The sequence below is a fragment of the Crocodylus porosus genome, unplaced genomic scaffold, assembly GCF_001723895.1.
Source record: "Crocodylus porosus isolate Cpor-Errol unplaced genomic scaffold, CroPor_comp1, whole genome shotgun sequence".
Lineage (NCBI taxonomy): Eukaryota > Metazoa > Chordata > Crocodylia > Crocodylidae > Crocodylus > Crocodylus porosus.
The window spans coordinates 43048097-43069039 of record NW_017728918.1 but is presented as its reverse complement, the minus strand read 5'-3'; the positions used below and the strand labels follow the sequence as shown (position 1 = coordinate 43069039).

Sequence of the window (20943 nt, the reverse complement as noted above, 5' to 3'; positions counted from 1 at the left end):
GTGCATCCACAGGTGCATCTCAAGTAGAGCCAGGGAGGTGATCCTCCCCCTCTATGCAACGCTGGTCAGGCCACAGCTGGAGTACTGCATCCAGTTCTGTGCGCCCCATTTCAGGAGGGATGTAGACAACATTGAAAGGGTCCAGAGGAGGGCCGCACGCATGATCTGGGGACTACAGGGCAGACCCTACATTGAAAGACTGCAGGAACTAAACCTGTTCAGCCTTCGCAAGAGAAGGCTGAGGGGGAACCTGGTGACTGTCTATAAACTCACTGGGGGGGGGACCAGAAGGGTTTAGGGGAGACGCTGTTTCCCCTAGTGCCCCCTGGCATGACAAGGAACAATGGGCACAAGTTATTAGAGAGCAGATTTAGATTAGACGTCCGCAAGAACTACTTCACAGTTAGGGTGGCTAGGAGCTGGAACCAAGTTCCGAGGGAAGTGGTGCTGGCTCCTACCCTGGGGCTCTTTAAGAAAAGGCTTGATGACTACCTGGCTGGACTCATTTGAGTCCAGTCTTTTCTTCCGCCCAGGCGGGGGGTCGGGCTTGAAGATCTACAAGGTCCCTTCCGACCCTACTTCTATGATTCTATGATACGATTCATATTGGCTAATCTTTACTTGAACGAAAGGTGAGTTGGCATTTAAATTGGTATTTTCACATTTCCTTTAGCAGTGAATGAGATAAATGGGCAACTCATACCTACTGGAACCATTTTTATGCTGTGAAAATTGTCCATATTGCTTGTATTTTACTTCAGTTTTCAAGGGTAAACTTTTTTGTAGGGGAGCCTGTTGTACAGTTGTTCAGCAAAATGTGGTTATGAGGTGAATTCTGCTGAATGAGAGAGTACAAGTCTTGTCTTATAGCTGGTGATAGTTTCTCTCTCTTCCATAAACTGACAAAAATAGCCTTAGCATATCACAGACTTCCTAGTATTTTTCCCACCAAAGTGCATCAGCCTTAGTGGATCAGGTAGGGATGCAGAAGCATCTGTTTCAGGCAGTGCTTCATTACTGAAAAAGGGAACTGTTTGTCTAACACCTTTATCATTTGTTATAAGTAACATGCTTAATGGTTATGTTGGCATCAACATCAGTGGGCCTATTTACTGATGAACAGGGATCCGGGTTTTATCTGATTTTAAAAAAATCCCGAAGTTTCAGATTAAGAAAAGTAACCCCAAATCCACATTTTCCCGTGGTTAAAATGAAACACCACTAATATATAGATTTTTGATTATCCCACTCCTTTAGTATAACCCATAAACTATGTGAGTGGAATATAATGAATATTTTCAGTTTTTATCTGAAAGGGCAGATATTTTGTGTGGGAGGGTCTGATAAATTATCTTGACAGCTTTTCAGTTGACAGTTGCTGAACAACTAATATATAGATGTATATTAGTGGTGTTTCATTTTAATCATAGAAAAATGTGGATTTGGGGTTACTTTTTTTTAAATCTGAAATTTGGAGATTTTTTTTTTTTTTTTTTAAATCAGAGAGAACCTGGATCCTTGTTGATGACCATGACAAAGTTGGACAATATGGGCTGTTATTGCTAAATGAGGAAACACAGGAGGTTGATTGGCTATTCTCTGCATCACTGTAATAGTAATCTGGTTTTCCCAGGTAGGACAGCAAAGGGAACAAAAATTTAAAACTGCTGATGTTCAGCTTAATTAACACACAATACACAAATAACGAAATGCATTATCCAAGGTGTAAGAGAGCATAGAGCTGATTGTAACTGCAGTGAAGACCGTCATAAATGCAGCCAATATTACAGATGTTCTGTTCAAGTTTATTTGAAGACAATGACTAGTTTTCATGGTGTAGGTTATATTTATTCCTTTTATAACTAAATTTAAACATTTAGTATTGAACGTACCATTGGCAGAGCTTGGACTAGGCGAGATAATAAGTTCTTTCTATCTTTTCAGTGATTCTCCCATTCACACTGTGTCAGGAGAATGGGTCATGTCAGTTAGTCTGGCTATGTAAAGTATTTCGATAGCCAAAGGCATCCATAGCGTAACCACCCCTGGATAAATTTGGTCCTACTTATTTTGAGGCATCTTATTCTTTGTCTACTAATTTTTCTCTTGTGAATATGCATAAGGCTGTGCCTTTGACATGAAAAGACAGTTTGAGAAGTTAGGGAAAGAGATTTATCAGACAGACTCCTGGTTGGTTGTCTTTGCTAGAGAAGAAGCCTTACCATTTTAGAGGTGTTCAGTCTTTTTGGTGTGGAACTTCTTTTCTCAGACCACAAGAACTCACTGAGCCTTAGTTATTGTAGTATCACCTATGGCCATCCATTTCAGCTCTTGGCAAGACTGCTGTGAAGTGGTGACTCTGCAATTGCAGCTGGCTTTTGGGTAGAAAGAGAGGGGAATGGACTAAGGAGTGAGAGCCCCCCTCTGCTCGCACCCATTTCAAGCCAGGTACTATCTGGTCCTTTATCAGTAGATAACTAAGTAAAGAACCCAGTTTGTGTTCATGAATATCTTCAAGAAGAAAGAGACTTCAAACAAATGACCTCAGAAGAATACACAACTCAAATGAACTGTGTTCTGTGCTTCCAGACCAAAGGCAAAGCCTTGAAAACATGATTTTTACAGCTTTTCATGGGGTCCTGAGTGCTCTGTATTTATGGTGCCACAGAAAGAACTGGTTACACTTGGAGGAGGACCACGGGGAAGTGTGTCCAAAGGACTGAAATGAGTTTGCAGCTAAAGGATCCACATCATGAATAGATACACAACTATCAAACAGCTTGGTGATGGAACATACGGCTCCGTCCTCCTAGGGAGAAGCATTGAATCCGGAGAGTTAATTGCCATCAAGAAGTAAGTTATTTGAACTGTTACCGAACAAGTTAGTATTAGATTGGCACACACAGACAAATATGCATCATACGTACAGAACATATATAACTTGTATGCTTGGAATTTACTGCAATACAGTCTAGATCCTTCCTGATATAATTACTGCAGTAAGAAGTTAACTGAGATACCCTTACACAATATTGTAAAATACACATACTTCTTCTCATGCTACTATCTTAGTTATCTCAGGTGTGATGAGTAAAGATTCATGCTTGTAGAAAACAAAGCTACCAGTACAAATTCCATCTTGCGAATAGGTGCAGGAAAATATAAACTTGTGAATGAATCAGATATTTTAATGTGCCTCAAGTTAAGTGGCAATTTACCAATTTGACCCAACTCTTGGAAGGTCAAATTTACCATTAAACAAATTTTACCTCAGTGCATTTGGTTTTATCATACCACAAATGTTTCGTGTTCTGAAAAGGTAAGTGTGTCTTTTGATCCCATCTGTTACATGCCATGTTGTACGTTGCTCTTATTGTTCCATTCTAAATGAATAGTCTTCATGTTCATAATGTTTCCATGGCAGAATGACCCAGTCACGGTGAGAATTTGGCTCAGTATGAAGGAGCTATTAAGATTTTAACACTGAAGTTATTTTACATTGACACCAGACTTTTCAATAGTGTAATTAAGCCCAGAATTTGACAAACTTTCATTTTCAGAGCTCCCATTCTTTTAAAAGACATTTTCTAAAAGGACCAGTTATCAATTGTTTCTAGGTAAGATTGTATGTGGCTTAAAAAATAGGTCCACTTCTATTTAAAAAAAAAAAAGCATAGTCACAGGCTGAGATTTCATTACGTTACCTGTACCTCTGATTAAAAACAATAGAGGCTTTATCTTCACTAGGGAAAATGTATATTTTAATTTGTTATACAGGCATAGGCTACAGAGGTTTGTATAAGCTACACCCATTTTCACAATGCTTTCTATATCCATCTTCTAAAAAAAAAAAAAAAAAGGTCTGCGTATTCACCTGGCGGGGGGAAAGTTTATTTTTATCCTATGTTAAACTTAATTTTATGATCCTATGGAAGATAGGCAGGTGCAATTTTATCAAAGGGTTTCCCTCTATCAGTTCCCATGGTTAAAAACTACAACTGTCTTGTTATTACTCATGTGGTAACACAGGTTAGCTGAAAAACGTTTGAAATGTTTTTCACTATTTTATTCAGCACAGTTGTAACATGACATCTAAATCCAGTTAGCACGAGCCTTGGTTTTTGAGGCAGGGAGGGAAGAGGGAGCATTGTCCAGAAAACTTGCCAGATGTTTCAGTTTCTCATCATTACGAAAGGCGACCTCTGCAGTAGGTCAGCACAATGGAAAAGATACTTTGTGCACTTGCCCTAATTTTATTGTACAATAGGAATTGACAGGAATTAAGAGTTAAGAAGCAATCATAGAACCTTAGAACTGATGACCTAGGACCATCAATGCTGGAGAAAACAGAAGCAATCTTTTTTTTAACCATTTCAAATGAAAATGTCAGATTTCTTATTGAAGTGATACATAACTCTCTTGGGCACACAAGTACAAATTCTCTCAACTGGATTCTGTCCATGCTAGTGAAGTTGCCATGGTAAAAACACCAGAGACAGCTACACCAGGGGTGTCAAACTCCTTTAGTGTGCCACACCTCCTTTCTACCCCTCCCCAGGCCAGGTCAGGACCATGGGACTGCTCAAAAGCTACATCAGGACCCACCTCTGCTGACAGGGTGAGTGGCATTGTTGTGAACTCCTGTGGCTGCCTAAACCAGTGTTTCAGCTCAGGGAATCGCAGGTGCTTATGCTACTGGTGCTTGCTCCACCATTGCTGAAACAGGGCTCCAAACTAGGGAGTTCTTAAGGAGTTGCAGGGTTTTAAACTGCCACCAATTCCCAGCTGCTCTGAGAGCCCTGGGAGCTTTATTTGACACCTTTCTCTATGGTGTCAAAATGGATTTAAACAAGCATAACTATTTTACCTAGGTAGTATGTGACACAGCACGTTCACACAGTTGTAACATGGTGATAGAAAACATTATGTATTTGAAGTCACCAGTTAATCATCTTTATTTAAACGTGCATCTCTGTTAAAGCAGCTATTTTCTAGTTTGCAAGAAGAGATGAAACTGGAAATGCAAATAAATCTTGATCAGTTCATTTGAGGAAGGATAAACAAAGTAAAAAATTAAACTGTGGAGAAAACCTGGATGCTAAAAAATGAGAAAATTGTGATCTAAAAAGAAGTATGATGACCATGAAGTGATCATGATGGAGGAGAAAAAACAGTAGGGACCCACTCTAGTTCTTTGAAGAGATTTCTTTTGATTTGAATAAATTGGCTTTGCCATTATGAAACTGATTTAGCTGTTTTGCTATTTACATTTTTTTTAAATCAAACTCTCCCACCTTTTAGTTGCGTGTGCCTACCAAAAGTGTTTTTTCTTATTTGTTCAAGATTAAAACTGTTTAGCATTAAGAAACACATGAAAACTACTACCCCTTTATAGAACAGTAATACCTAACTCATCTACAGCACACCTCACCTGTAGGTACAAACTGCCTCAACCAAGGAAATAATATCCCCTTTTTCAAGTGGGGAATCTGAGGTACTGAGTAGTGTGATTTATGGAGCTCAGACTATAGCTGACACTGACCCTATTACAACTTGCCTTTGCCTCTACTCACACAGGATGAAGAGAAAATTTTATTCTTGGGAAGAATGCATGAATCTTCGAGAAGTTAAGGTACCTGTTAATTCTTCAGATTTTTTTTTCTCTTTTTAAAAAAGATTGAAGCAATCTTCTGTGGTGCGTCTGGGTGCCATAAAATATTTTCTGGCCCCTTCACTGAGTAGCCCTCTATCTTGACAGTAAGGGCTGTAGAGCACAATGTGGGTAGTTCACATTATTCCTCAAACTTTTTCTTAAACCCATCAACACTATTTTGCATTCATGTAACAAATCATTTGAATGCTGCTGCCAGATTCAGTGAACACCAGTCAGCAAACTATGCACAAGAGTAGCTTCTCAAGGCACAGGGTAGCTGTCTAAATTCTGGTGTGGCTGCTCTGCAACAATTGTAACAGGAGCTCTGGGGTTTAAGTGTGTATTTCATTGTGTATTCTAGAGTTTATGTACACATGCCCTTTGCTCATCAGTACCCTCTGTGCATACCCACCTTTCCACAGAGGTAATGCCTATTTGTGGACAATTGACCTGCAGACCCAATATTGAATGTATGGTCCTGGTGCCATTGAAGTTTTGGAGCATGCTCAGGATGTCAGTGCTAGCAGCTTTTCTTTGATTTCCAAATGTGGCTGGTACTAGTGCAGTCAACTGGAATGGCGATGGCGCAGTGCAAATCACTTTTCTTCCAATCTGGCTTCAGACGGGCTTGTCTACACTTCTATTGCTGTTACTGGTTATTGAAAACGTGAGAAGTTTTAGAGAAGGTTGGGGAAAGACAAAAGTTTTTTCCTTCAGAAAGCAAAGTTAAATTGAGTTGGAAGTCCAGCCTGACTTTTACTAGGACAGGTGCAATAAATAGTAGGGTGGGAAGCTGGGGTGGGGGGGGGGGGAAAACACAACTATTAAGATACTTAATGTTGTTCCAGCTGGTTGTACCTGACTACACACACACAAAATGGAGCTCTTGCACATACGTGCATGCAGTAATTAATTTGGGGACTATGGCCTTCACAGTGAAACTACCTTCTACTTGGAAAATTTTAAGCAGCTTTTTAAACAAGGTCTTCTGTGCAAACAATGTGAAATTTTTCATATAGAACTATCATACTATATATATAATAGTATGATAGTTCTTTGTCCTTAAATTCTTTTTGTATTTTATGCTTCTAGTCTTTGAAGAAATTAAACCATGCCAATGTGGTGAAATTGAAAGAAGTTATCAGGGAAAATGATCATCTGTATTTTATATTTGAATACATGAAGGAAAACCTTTATCAATTAATGAAAGAAAGGTATGTGAATTCTGTCATGTCTTCATACAAACATGTGACACATTCTGTCAAGTGTTTATACTTATAAAAGTATTCATTCACTTAAAAAGAGTTCATGCTCTTTATTTTTAGTGCCTGTGTTGTCTTTTGAAAGATGCTGTGCTTTTGTTAGGCATCAAATGCAGTCTTAAAGTAGTATGTTACAGGATAAAGTGTGAGCCTTGCTCTGCTTTATATACTTTAGAGGGTGTGGCACCAGTTTAACTACATCTGATACCAACCCCCAGTGTATATATGCTGCCCCAGTATAAATCACAGTGGTGCTAGGCCTTGCTTATTCTGGTGCAGTTTTTCTACAATAGGGTTCTTACCTAGCATAGCTAAAATTCCTGATATTGATCATTCCTTGTTAGTTTGACTGATTTTATTAAATGGATATTATAAATAAATGTTGATAAAATCATAGGGTTGCAAGGGACAATACATGGCATTTAATCCAGCCCTCTACAGATGTGGGGTTCATTGCTCCCAAACTATCCCAGACAGATGACAGTTCTTTGTCTTCTTGAAATCTCCGATGACTATGATTCCACAACTTCTCTAGAAAGTTTGTTCCATTGTCCTGTCGTTCTTACAGTTGGGAATATTATGGCATTTAGCATAATATTATCATTTAGCTTTTGTGTAAATATATTTTCATGCAAGATGAGTATGCATAAAATGGCCATGGATAATTAGTTAAACTCACTAAAACATCTATTTTTAGTTGGTCCTGAACATTAGCAATATTTAGGATATGCATTATGGTCACAAGTAAAGAATATGTGCAAATGTTTTTCATGTTCAGGAGCTCTAGCAAGGGTATGTTCAGTTTTTCAAATTATTGAAATATTCCTAAAAAAAAATTCCCCAATAGAATGAGAAGCATGGGGTTTTTTTTATAAGGAATCTGACAGGATGGAGTTTCACAAGCATATTTGTCCATTTGTGAGGTATGCACATTGAATTGCATTTATGTATTTACAAATGGACATTTGAATACCAAAATACTGCTTTGCTGGCACAAATGTTGCTTGGTTTTGCATCCAATTGTGGTAACCCTTGCATGAAGCTGCAGATGTGACTAGCCATCAGGCCTTATTTATGAAATGCTAAACCTCAAAAAATGCAGACTCGAGTATATATTATACAACACTATTTATTTTTGTGTGGTATTACAAGTAGCATGCCTACTCTACTCATAAAAAAAAAATGTTTTAAAGAAATTGTATGGCATAATGAAAGGATTAATCATTTTAAACATAAACCTGCTTTAATTATGTGTGTGAATGTCAGCTAAAGCTCAATTTTTATACATTTGAAGGGGTAAGCAAAGAAACTCATTTATTTTTCCATTACCATTTGCTTAAAATGAGTATTAAAATTTGACTCCAGTTGCTGACTTCACTTTTAAAATATGTGATAGGATAAGTTCAAGGGTGGAATCAAACCCAGGGAGTTTCAAAATGCTCAGGCCTCTGGTTTCATTACTCCTAGGCTCCTTGTAGTGTTGCTTATCACTGATCTCCCAAGGCCACTGTCACTGTGTGTTGGAATGACTTGAGGGGGTGCTAGAGGTACTTGTCACCTTGCCCATAAATCTAGCTCTTCTTTCCTTCAATAGTAAGAGTTGCTTTAAACTTGTTGCCCTAATCCTCTTTCAGGATATTGCAATTGTATCTGCCTGTACTATCAACAGCTACAGAGAGAAATGTCTTCCTGAAAACAGAAGGGAAAGGCAATTAGATGGCCCTTCTCTGTTAGAGGGCAAAACTAAGCAAAATATTTGATCCTTGCAGATTGAAAAAGTGAGGCCTGTGGAAAAAGTACAGTGAAGGCAATAAACTGAGACAGGCTGTCTCTGAATCCCTACAAAACTGTGGAATACACCTGAAACAAAAGAGAATCATTAAAAGTTTGCAGTAGATTATGCAGCTTCTTGCCTAGCTTGTATCTGTGGAATGGATTTTTCTAGTGGGTGTTTTTACTGAAGATTCATATAAAAGATAAAACGCTGTATTAACGTACCAATTAATTTCTGTTTTACCATACAGAAACAAACTCTTCCCTGAATCAGTGGTTAGGAATATTATGTATCAGATCCTGCAAGGGCTTGCATTTATCCATAAACATGGTAAGCCATATTTTAGCTCTAGCTATTTTGAATGTGAGTTTTAATGCATTAATAGAGGCGCTTGTAAAAGGGCAGAGTTGTTCATTTTCAGATTGCTGATTCCAAGTTTAGGAAGGTTACTAGAGAATTGTTATCTGATGGTTGCCTGGTGTGCAATAATGACCAGCTTTGCTGGGTGTTTCTCCAGTTCCTAGTGGATAGGTTTCCACATAATCAAACTATCATGGCTAACACTAATGGGAACTTCTCTTAACAAGTTTGAGAGACCTCAGAGATTGGGCTCTTTCAGGTAAGGACTGAGGGGACTAAGGTTAGGTTAGTAGGACAGTATAATAAGGTTCAGACTGCAGTCAACTGTTGTACCTGTTCGTTAGATAAATAGCAGGTCCCAGGTTTCAGAGTTTATGCTCTGGCACTTTTTTCCTGAACATTCTGTTTATTTCACGTTTGTCTCTAGTGCAAGTGTCAAGTATATATACACAGATGGTAAAATGTCCATGTGATAAACAGCTTGCATGATTTTCCAGGCAGCCTTTAGGATAACAGTAAGGATTGACTTTGTGTACCAGCCAGATCTAATAAGGCATTTTAAAGTAAAACAATATTTTAATCAAGCAATTTCATTTTTTTCTTTTAATTGTATATTTGTTGTGTTTTTCCTTTCTGCATCACTGTGTTGCAGATTCCCTGTACTTGGTACCTTGGATACTGGTTCTGCAAACCCTTCCCAGGAACAGCTCCCATCAGTAATTAGTGGGAGCCTCAGAAATGGAATTGTAAGCCCCCAAGTTACTTTAAATAGTACACTTAGATTTGTCCCTTTATAAAGCATTCCTGTGCTAACAGATTTATTTGCTTACAGTTACGTTAGTGGCACTTGGCCACAACTTTCAAAGCAATCAAGAAACACTGCCCTTCACAAAAAGATGCATACAACATATTTTTATAATATTAATCTAGTATCATCTATGGGCAGATATCAAAGTCCTCATTAATATATTCTGGCAAAGAAAGCATAAGATTTCAGAATGTTTTGTATTTTTGCTCAGCATGATGTAGACACAAGAACTGGAATTTAATTGGTTCTGACAAAGCTGCTTTATTGTTATGCTGACCTCCTGCAGGCTGGGTTGTAATTATTTCTGGCAACATGTTGCAAATCACAGTCACAAGTAAGAGCTGGAAATTTACAGCAGGAGAGACAGGATAATGTTGTGGATCAAGGCATAAGACTGGAAGTCTCAAAGCCAGGGTTCTGTTTCTGTATCTGCGGCAGTCCCGAGAGGGAAAGGGAGAGAGAGCATGGTACCTGTTCTTAACTGCCCTGAGCCTTTCTGACCCTAAATCTAAACAACATCCACAGTACCTAGAGCTCAAAATACACTCCATAAATCCATATTTTTCCATACAAAACATTAATGTTCTAGTTAGAGGTTTGTCAATGAATAAGCCATCTCAGAATCCATACCATCTAAACACAGCCCAAATCCCATCTAGGACTGTCTTTCTACAACAAAATGAAAGTGTAGTTGTAACACTTGGTAACTTGATCTAACAATAACAGTGATGACTCGGCCATGCAGGCTTTACCACAAGCTAACAACCACAGTATTTACCCAGGCTGCGTCCATGGTGTGTTCATGGCCCTGGGTGGTTGGGAGCTAAGTTAGGCTGACATAGGTATGACAGCTTGTGCTACAATCACACCTTCACTTATAGTGTAGACATACCCTAAATCAGGTCACCAACCTATGGCCCAAAGGTTGGGTCCAGCCCACAGAGCCTCTGGATCCAACCCAGAACTGTGGGCAAGGGAATTTGGCCACATTATGCTGCACTGTAGACAGACAGTGATCAACTTAACCTACACCATGCCGTAGCCCAGCTGGGAGCTCTCTGGGCCATGCTGCATTTGGGCAGTGGGGAGAACCAGTAGCATCCAGGTCTTAGCGCCAGACCATCTAGGAGCCAAGATGAGCTATATTGGTTTTCCCCTGAAAGGACATTGCCACCCACTGACATAAATCATCCTTCAACCTCTACCCTCATCTAAAAATCTGTACTTTCTCTAAAGTATGGTTTTGCAGCATGAAATTTCAGGACGGACTTTGGCCACTGAAGTTAAAACTGACATTCCTGAGACAAAGTCCCTTTACAGGAGGTACCTTTTCTAGGAGCACCATCTTGTTTGCCTCAAGGGAATTATATCTCAGGTACCTGACTTGATCTCCACTGCAGTATCAGCTGGTGGTCAGGTATTCTGAGATTCATAGACAGAAAATGCTAGAGAAGTCCCAAAATTTTTCCTTGATTTTTATACACACGGTATTTTGTTTAAATGGGGATGGAGCGGTGTAGATACAGATATTTTACTATTTTACTTGCATATATTCCTTTAAAATAAAATAAAAACTAACACTAACACCATGGATATTGCATTCATTTTAAAAGTAGATATGTGACCAGATTTCCTAAGAATCTGAGCTTCTCTATGAATCCATCCCAATTGGACCAAGCTATATTGACCAGCAAGTTATTTTAGATGTTGATCTTCTGATCTATTCAACAGAGAGCAGTGGAAACTTACCTGAAGGCATTCTGGTGAAAAAAGACTACAAAGAGTTGTTAAGCTGCAGTGCAGGCTTATATTTAATTTGAATTGCAGGGTTCTTTCACAGAGACTTGAAACCTGAAAACCTCCTTTGCATGGGACCAGAACTTGTGAAAATAGCAGACTTTGGCTTAGCCCGAGAAATCAGATCCAGACCGCCTTACACAGACTACGTATCTACAAGATGGTAAATGCAGGTGTTTGGCTATGTTGTAAGATGGACATATTTAACTGAAGTTAAAGATAATGTGTTTATGGAGCCATAAATGCAGTGCATCACACTTAATTTAGCCTAATTAAAATTGTCAGTGCATGCAAGATATGTAGTACAGGGACACAAAGCAGTATTGTACCTGGAAATAATTAATATTGTTTAACTACTAACACATGAAAAATATTCTCCAACTCTCATAAAATGTTTCATGATATGCAGTCTTTAAGAAGCATAGGGAAGAGCTAATGCAGTCAACAGGAAATGCTGAGAATGTGGCATGATAGGGAGACTTAGAGATAACAGCCTGATTTCTAAAAGAGCTGCAGTTCCTTCTACTAAGCAGCTGCTAATGGGAACCCATTAGAGGACACTTGCTGTTTTCTGCAAAGCAGAGAACAAAAAACAGCATGACTCGCTTGGAAATAACCATGCTGTGAAGCACTCATTTGTGAACATCATAACTGTGGTTGTTTTACAGGTATAGGGCTCCTGAAGTTCTCCTGAGATCCACCAGCTACAGTTCCCCCATTGATATTTGGGCTGTAGGTTGTATAATGGCAGAAGTTTACACACTGAGGCCTCTTTTCCCAGGTGCCAGTGAAATCGACACTATATTCAAGATTTGCCAAGTGCTTGGGACTCCAAAAAAGGTAGCCGAGTGAGAGTTGAGTGTTTAGTCATGTTTCACAGGCCAGCAATGTTAAAATGCTGATGAAGTAGGGTAGAAGGTCATCTTCTATATTTGTTGCTATACCCGGTACTGATTCAGAGCTGAGTTGTAATAAAACTTTAATTTTCTTTGAAGTCATTAAAATCGTTTTGAACATGTTCAGCAAAGTATAATATTATCAAAGACCAAAAAAGGTAGTTGGTATTTCTGGTGTCCTTTGGTCTGTTCTGTTGCATTAAACTTTCACTTACAATTGAGTGTGAATTTTTCTCCAGTGGTTAGACTCCTACCTCCTAATCCCACTTGTGCCAGTAACTGGTGATTTTGATCCTGCCATCAGATTCCCTGCCTGTAAAATAGCTCTCTGTCACATTAGAGCTTTGAATGTTAAGACTCTGAAGCACCTTGAGATCATTGGATGAAAGATTCTGTGAATTAATAACCTTAGTATTTAAGAGCCATGATGTCATATGACATTCTAATGGAATACCATTGCTTTCAGAATGACTGGCCTGAAGGCTATCAACTTGCATCTGCCATGAACTTCCGTTGGCCCCAGTGTGTACCTAACAACTTGAAAACACTAATTCCTAATGCAGGCAGTGAGGCAGTTCAGCTTATGCGAGACATGCTACAGTGGGACCCCAAAAAACGACCAACGGCTAGTCAGGTTGGTTTTCATTTTGTTTATCAGCACCTGGTGACTGTTCATCACTCTTTCCCTTTTTCCCACATCTTTTTATGACAGCTAGGACTGTATCCCTGCAAAGTATCTATTCTAGACAGTCTTAACCTAGACAGTCTGGGTAACATATCACTCAGTGTATAGCTGTATAGGCCATAGAGTCCTTAAGCTAGGGTTCAGGGCCCTTGATATATATATATACAAGAGGCTCAACCATGTTAAAGTCTGTGGCTCTGTGTCTTCCTTGCTATTGGTATTTGTGCTACCTAAGTTAAAGCATTCTAAGGTATGGCCACTCATGCTGCAGTCACACCTTCTGTTGCAAATTAATGAACTCCTCAACCTCTGTAGGGGTTGAGGGAATTCATTACCTTACAGGTTATGGACCTAGGTAAATAAACAGGCAGGGGACCTAGAGAGAACTTAAGGTTAAAATTCCTTTGACTTCAAGAAGACTAGGCCTGGGTTGTTATTTTGCATCCAATCTCTCACAGAAGGTATCCATAAAGTGTTGAATAATGTCAGAGATAAAGTATTTATTAAATAAAAGTAGGAGAGAATTTCAGAGATGAGAATATCCAAAAATACATCTTCAAATTATTTAGCACAAATAGTTATATAATGGAACTTTGCGACCAGGTGAGACAAGAATGTAATGTGGTAAAAACCTATGAGGCAAGGAGATATTGGACACTTCTTCCAGTTAATAGGATCTAGAGAGTAAAAAAACTGCACCTGGATAAGCAACACTAGGCAACAATGAACCAGTGCTTTATTGTTCACTCACAACTACTTAATTTCCTTTTAAGCAGGGCAAAGATGATTGAAACTAGTCTGATTTATCTGCCTTTCAAGAACTGAAAGGGTTATGGAGGGGGGGAAATCCAACTAAAATTAGAATGTACCTTCTCTCTCTTCTTTTTTTCTTTTGTATGGCATCAGACGTCAACTTCCAAATCTGAGCCACTGTCTGGTATCACTCAATGTGTACATGTCATCTGCCCCATTTGGGCATTTGTAAAAATTGCATCTTTTGATTAAGTGCTGTGCTGTTTGTTGGGCACTGCATTCATACGTAGGGCTGTCCAAGATTTTCATCTTGTACAGTGTTGTTTTGAAGAGACCATTTCCAGATCTCAATCTGTTTAGCTTGACCCAGGTGTCTCAGTCAAGGTCGTGCCCAGTGGGAGACTCATTTGGTATAAAATTCTGTAGGAATAGCTCTGACCTTTCCCAGTAGTCAGCCCACTCCATTGCGCCCATAGGTTTGGTTCAGCATCCCCGATCTCTTCCAGGACCTTGTGGGCTTCATGTATAAATGTTTTATGACTTTTAAGCCTCCATCTGTTTGAGTCTTCAATTAACAGTTGATGGAACAGGTGATTTTTGCCATCTCCTGCCTCAATGATGTTCGCGTAATCATGTTAGAGCATGTCTTGTAACACCTGGTCTAAGGCCCAACAGTACAGGGAGTAGATCTATATGTAAATTGTGCAACCAGTTACGAGTCTCAGCACACTGTTAAGTCGCATTGAGCTTTTTAGTGTGACAACTTCTGAACCATGCAGTAGTGCAACATTTTCCTGGGGCATATACCATTGTAAGTGTGGTAGTTCTGAGCACTTTGAAGTTGGCACCCTATGACATTTTGGCTAAACAACTTAAGGCAGCTACTCATTCAGAGACTTTACTGCTGACCTTCTGAGTGTGATGTGACACCTGAGTAGGTCGGGATATGCTCATGAGGGAGGACATGGTTACCTACTCTGATAACCTTGGCTCAAAAATTGCCCAGGTGGAAGGTGATGATACTGATTTATTGATGCACAACTTTTTTTTTATTTAAGTGCCATTTGTGGAGGTAGTCGCAATGAGTTCCATGTCAGTACTCAGTAACTTTTCCAATTCTGTCTTCTCTATTCCTTGGGCTACTATGGCAACATTTTCAGGGTACATTTATCACTTTGGTGTTATATGCAGGAAGTCTAAAGTACGTACACTGAAAAGTACTGGTGCTACCACTGGCCCTTGGGGAGCTCCATTCTTCAGAGTTTATACTCTGCTTTTTTCTCCTTGGCTGGTAATGAGTTGCTGGAGATCATGTTTATGATGAAAGTACATAGCCTGCAGTCAGGTATCATAGGGTACAGTTTATATTTGAGGCCTTGGTGTCATACAGTGTCATAGGTGGTTTTGAGGTCAATAAAGATCACACCTGTTTTCTGCCTCATTTCAAATCTATTTTATATGTCAGATATAAGTATTATAATTTGGTCAGTGGTACACCACTTTTTCTGAAAGCCATCTAGTTCTTTTCAGAGATGGGGATCAGAGATGTTCTCTGTTCTATTCCAGATTATGTGTTCCATAATTTTGAATGTAACACAGAGTGAGATGGATTGGTAGCTCTTTGGATCCTTTGGTGGTTTATTTGGGTTTCAGGATGGCAACAACATCAGCTTTTTTCCAGATTTTTCTAAGTCTGCTACTTTGTAGCCATTTATGCATGAACTAGCCAATTGCCTATCAATAATAATGGGTGGTGGATGTGGACGGGGACAGAGGCCTGCGTCTGGCTCCCCCCAACCCACACTCTCCGCCACCATTGCAGGGCTGGGCCCGCCCCTTCCCCAAACCTCCCCATTGCTGTTTCTGGGGCAGGCTGGGCCCGGTGCACCCCCACTGCCATACTCTCTGTTTTGGGGCCAGGCATGCCCCCTCACCCTCCCCATTGCCACTGTGGGGCCAATGTTGGGCCCACCCCACCCCCACCTTCTCCGGTGCTGTTTCAGGGCCAGGTCAGGCTGTTCCCACCCACCCTCCATTTTGGGGCCAGGCCAGGCCCAGCATGCCCCCTCGCCACCATTTTGGGGCCTGGCCCGCTCCTCCCATGCCCCTCCCTCCCCCCTGCATTGGCCCGGGTCTGCTGCTCCCCACCCCTTGCTGCCAAGGCAAGCTGACTTCTCTTCCCTGCCCACCCCTCGCTTCAGTCCTGCTCCTCCCCTGCCCACCACCACCCCATTGGCCTGGGCCCTCTGCTCCCCCTCCCACCACATTGGAAGGGAGCAGCACAGGAGAGAGAGAGGGGGTGAGGCCAGCAGTGCTGGCCTCAGCCCCCATGCCTGCGGGGAGCAGGGCATCTTGACCCCCCCGCCCTCTCCCCCACACTGCCGCCGCTACTTCCAAGAAGCAAGGGGGGAGGGCAAGGCCAGTAGAGCCAGTGGGTTCCTCTGGGTCACACGAGGGTGTTATCATTCATCCTTGCCCAGAGACAAAGACTGTCTCCAATGCTACTGTTAATGGAGTAGCCCCAGTCTTGATGTTAATAGTTAAAGTCACCTGCATATAAGGTTACCTGGTTGTAAAGAGGCAGGGATTTACTGACAACAGGGCAGAGAGTGGCTTCTGTATACTGACTATGATTTATGCCATTGACCTGGACAGTGGTCCACTGTGTTGCAGTCTGGAAGGTGTTATGTCCTGAGGTAGTGTATGGCAGATCGTTTCTGATGAAGGTAGTGGATTCTGCTGGCTACAGAATCGGCAAGGTTGGAACCTCAGAGCTTCATCTTCTGCAGCTGTTCTTTTTATGCTTCTTGTAGAAGGACTGCATGTGGCTTCAGTTCCCTGGTGATATGTTCCATCACTGATTGCTAGAGAAACATTAAGTTGAAGAACAGCCAAGCTTCCCCTCTTAAATAGGAAAGGTTTCTCTGGTTCATCCTGTAGTTACTCTATAAACATTGGAAAGTATGGAGTATTGACATTGGAAAAATTGAAAGTCCAATTGCCTTGGTAGTAACTTTTAATTTCACTTTACAGCTACTCACAGGAGGCACCACAAGAAGGCAATTGCTGTCTTCCCCGCAATGTACTTATAATACATGTTTTAAAATTCTTCATTTCTGGGAAAACTTACTTTTCCCCTCTAAGTTTATAGAGCATCTTATGCTATTCTCTTTGGCAATATACCTTCCATTGTCTCTTTCCTTTTTTCCTTTGTCAGGTATTACTTGACCTGGGAGTTATCCCATGTGACAGCTTAGTCAGGGACTCTGGCTTCCTCCATTGAATACTGATGCCTCTGTGTTTTAGGCACTTCGATACACATACTTCCAAGTTGGGCATGCCTTGGGCACCTCTCACTGCATTCAGGACCTGGGAAAACATCAGAAAGAACTCCATGATAAACCAGCACAGCACCATATTAAACCTGTTCCTCCTGTGCAGCCTCCCCCAAAACCCCAAGCCCGTCTTTCATCCAGAGCATTGCAGCAAAGCCAGTCTTCCCAGCACCTGGTGTACCCATATAAAATAGATGCCTCAGTGAGTGATCATATAGAGGACAAGTCTAACCAGGTGCTTCTGCCAGCAATTCACAATAAGGTTCCTCAACAGGTAAGGAACAAACTGGAACAACCAATGAGCCTATTTTTCATAAGTTAAATTTTTTTTTGGTGGTGTTTTTATGAATGAATTTGTTGTCTTTGTATTGTAATAACAGTAAGAAAAATAGGAGTTAAGAATAGCTGGGCTATCTCTCTTCACCCTGTTATAAGTCAAAAACAGCTCTCTGAAATCACTGGAGTCTTGGGATCTAGGCACACAAACATGTTATTGCAACTTGTAGCATGTCAGCTACTCCTTGGTAGCTGTCCATATACATGCTTTAAACTATCAGTAAGTGCAAGTTAGCTTATCCAGGTTTCTTCCTGTTTCATGGCAACTTGTTCATCTGTCCTTACTTAGGCTGAAATAAAGCAAATAAGTGGGCAGAGGTCACATTTATATTACGGCCACTTTATGTGATTCTGGCATCATAAAATGGCTTTAAGAGAATCTGTAATTTTATGCTTACTTCATGTCATTTACAATGTCAGGGTGATGTGGAATGCTTTTAGTGTGCATGAGACTTTGGCCCAAGTGGGACCAACCATATCAAAGAATCAGTAGTAGTTTTTACTGTGAAGATGTAGCTTTTGCACTTGAGCATGTGCAAAACTCAACAAAATGCAAATATATGTATGTTCACTTAAACAGCTGCTAAGGAGGTAGGTGCTGGGGTTTGTACCTGCAAAATCCAGTAAGAGAAATCAGTGGTACTGGTGCATGTTTCAGTGTTTATGCCACATGGATCCTGGAACCTGACGTATGGGCAGTTTGGCAGTTTTATGTCCGTAAGCGTGGAGTCTGAAGGCAGAAATCCAGCACAAGGTGATCCTTAGAATTATAAAATACTAGGGCTGGAAGGAACTTCAGGATAGGGTCATGTTTAAACGATCTCGGCTAAGTGTTTGTCTAACCCAGGAATGTTTAACCCTCAGCCTGCAGGCCAGATCTGGCCCGTGAAAACATGGCATCTGGCCCACAGGACTCCCTTGGGAAATTTGGGGGTGAGGGAGCTGTGGAAATTAATACGCCACCCCACCCCTGCTACCAAACTCCCAAGTCCTGTGTGGCCAAATGGGGGCTGGGCCACACCCCCTTTCTCTCCTATGTGGCCAGGTTGGTGTCAAGCCATACCTTCTTGCCCACCAGGACTGAATCAGGGCTAGGATAAGCCCCGCTCCCCCAACACAGCCAGATCAGACCCATGGATGGTTGGGCCCCGCCCATCCAGCCCATGGTGCACAAAGGTCTAATCTGTTCTTAAAAACTGCCAATGACGGGTATTTTACAGCCGGTCTTAAGTAATCTTAACTCCCCCTTCCCATACTTAGAAAGGTTGCTTTTTGTAGTATAGTAAAAGATGAAAACTAGAGAAAAGAGACCTTAGAGTTCCCTCCTTCTACAGACTATCTTGTTGAAACAGAAGGTGATATAGGAGATAATACAAAATCTCTCTCTCTCTCTTGTTTTTCTTTGTGGTCGGGGAGAGTAAATTCTGTCTTGATTCCTACCCTCTTACTTCCTTAACTGCATGCTGTAAATACTGTGTTTTCATTGTACTGGCAGAAAATTCCAGGTGGGGTAGAGAATACAAATAGTGAACTGAAACCAAAGCCTCGCCGAAGATGGGGTCACATTACTAGAACAGTGAAAGGGGCTGAAGATTGGGATGACTTGGAAGACCTGGATTTTAACTCTTCCCTCAGCAAAACAGATTTGAAAAACAAGAAAAGACAGACCAATGAAGGTCTTTGTAGGTAAGTTGATTTGGTCTCATCTTTAGACTTTACTCCAGTCCAATGATCTTACAAGGTCCTTTCCAGCCCTAATGTCTATGAAATCTGTGATACTTGGTGTCATTTTTTTTCTCCTTTCTTTCTCTCCTACATAGCTATTTAGATGGCTTCTAATAAGTCAGTGCCAGGTGCTGTACACTCCAGTTATTCTTGGCTTTTTGCTGTCCCTTGCACTTGGAATAGTCACTCCCTGCTCACGGGCTCCTGATCCCCTTTACACATTTTTTTTCTCAAACATGCTTAGCTTGGGAAGCCTTTCTGGTGCTGCTTTCTCAGAGTGCACCTTTACCACTTCACACTTGAATCATCATGTTGGTGTGTTCCACATGGCTGAACTGTATTGTGTCTCTGAATTAGGCTGCAAGTCCCTTGAGTCAGAGGCAATTGGAAGAGGTTACAGAATGACTTGTCAGTGACCTAAGGTCTCTTAAAAAGAAGCCTTAGGCTCCTAAGTGACTTAAGTATTTTAACAAAACTGTGAGGTGATATTTTCAATCTTTATAGTACCAAACACATCATGAGCAATAATTCTTGGGGCTGAGATGCAGGAAGAGGTTAGCATGAATGAAATGCATGCCTTGAATTTTGTGCTTATGGTGGTTTCTCTCTGTTACAGATTTGAAAGTATTTTGGATCTGAAGCCTTCAGACAGTGTAGGTTCTGGCAGCAGTGCACCTTCCCATGCTACCTTTCCACGGCAAGACACCCCTACATTACATGTTTCTGCAGCCAAACAGCATTATTTGAAACACTCTAGGTATTTACCTGGTTAGTAGAAATATTTTCCTCTTTCACGTGACCTTTTGACAGCAATGGGAAGTGATAAAGGACACGTGGGGCTTTATCTTGGGCTCAGGGAGACTGTTCTGTGTTTGAAGGAAAAAAGGGGGACATGGGTTGGAAGGAGCTGTCTTGTTAATTTAAAGCAATTACCCTACAAAGAGATAGCTCTAGCTAACTATAAATAGAGGTATGTCTGTCTTACCAGCATGCAAAAAAGGGATGAGTGTCAGGAGCAGCCCTTTTCTCCTGCAGCACAAACAGATTTGTAGACTAGCTTTTGGGTATGCTGGAGCATGCTAGGAAATGTGCCTCATTCATGGATCAGGCACTTGCTTGTATCCTGACCTGGTCTTCTGTATCAGAGGAGGAGAAGCATGCCCCCAAGCTACCCCATGAATACATACTAGGGCTGTGTGAAATGCCTCAGTTTCGTTCTGGTTTCAGATTCAGTGTTTCATCTCGGTATTTCGTAGGGCTGTCCAAAACAGCTGTTTCATTTTGTTTCGGATTTGGCATTTCAGAGAGACAGTGATTCATTTTGGTGTTTCGAATCACTGTCCCATTTTGTTTAGGCTAAAATTGTATTGGAGCTGTTTAGGAATTTCAACAGTGTTTCAGCCATAAACTATAATGAAGAATCACAAAACTGCCTATAATTTTGTCATTTCTTCCCTGATTCGGATGAAATATGCAAGTTTCAAGGAGATGGGTACAGCAGTTTCTGGGAAGCTGTACCTCAAACTGTTCAAGGCAAACGCGTATCACTTGCTGGCAAT

General features: G+C 40.9%; 1 protein-coding gene across 5 annotated transcripts in view; it reads left to right on the top strand.

Moving 5' to 3' along the window:
- ICK (intestinal cell kinase) overlaps nt 1-20943 on the top strand; it is a 38736-nt gene that overhangs the window by 7013 nt on the left and 10780 nt on the right. For 2 of the 5 annotated variants that reach the window (XM_019537514.1, XM_019537513.1), the window contains 10 exons: nt 2669-2853; nt 5578-5632; nt 6746-6867; nt 8940-9019; nt 11685-11817; nt 12323-12494; nt 13017-13184; nt 17295-17597; nt 19155-19345; nt 20001-20152. In XM_019537514.1, coding sequence (XP_019393059.1) covers nt 2753-2853; nt 5578-5632; nt 6746-6867; nt 8940-9019; nt 11685-11817; nt 12323-12494; nt 13017-13184; nt 17295-17597; nt 19155-19345; nt 20001-20152 — 1477 coding nt within the window. In that variant the 5' untranslated portion in view covers nt 2669-2752. Of the gene's footprint in view, nt 1-2589; nt 2854-5577; nt 5633-6745; nt 6868-8939; nt 9020-11684; nt 11818-12322; nt 12495-13016; nt 13185-17294; nt 17598-19154; nt 19346-20000; nt 20153-20943 lie in introns of all 5 variants that reach the window. The other 3 variants (XM_019537512.1, XM_019537511.1, XM_019537515.1) reach the window with 2 other exon arrangements.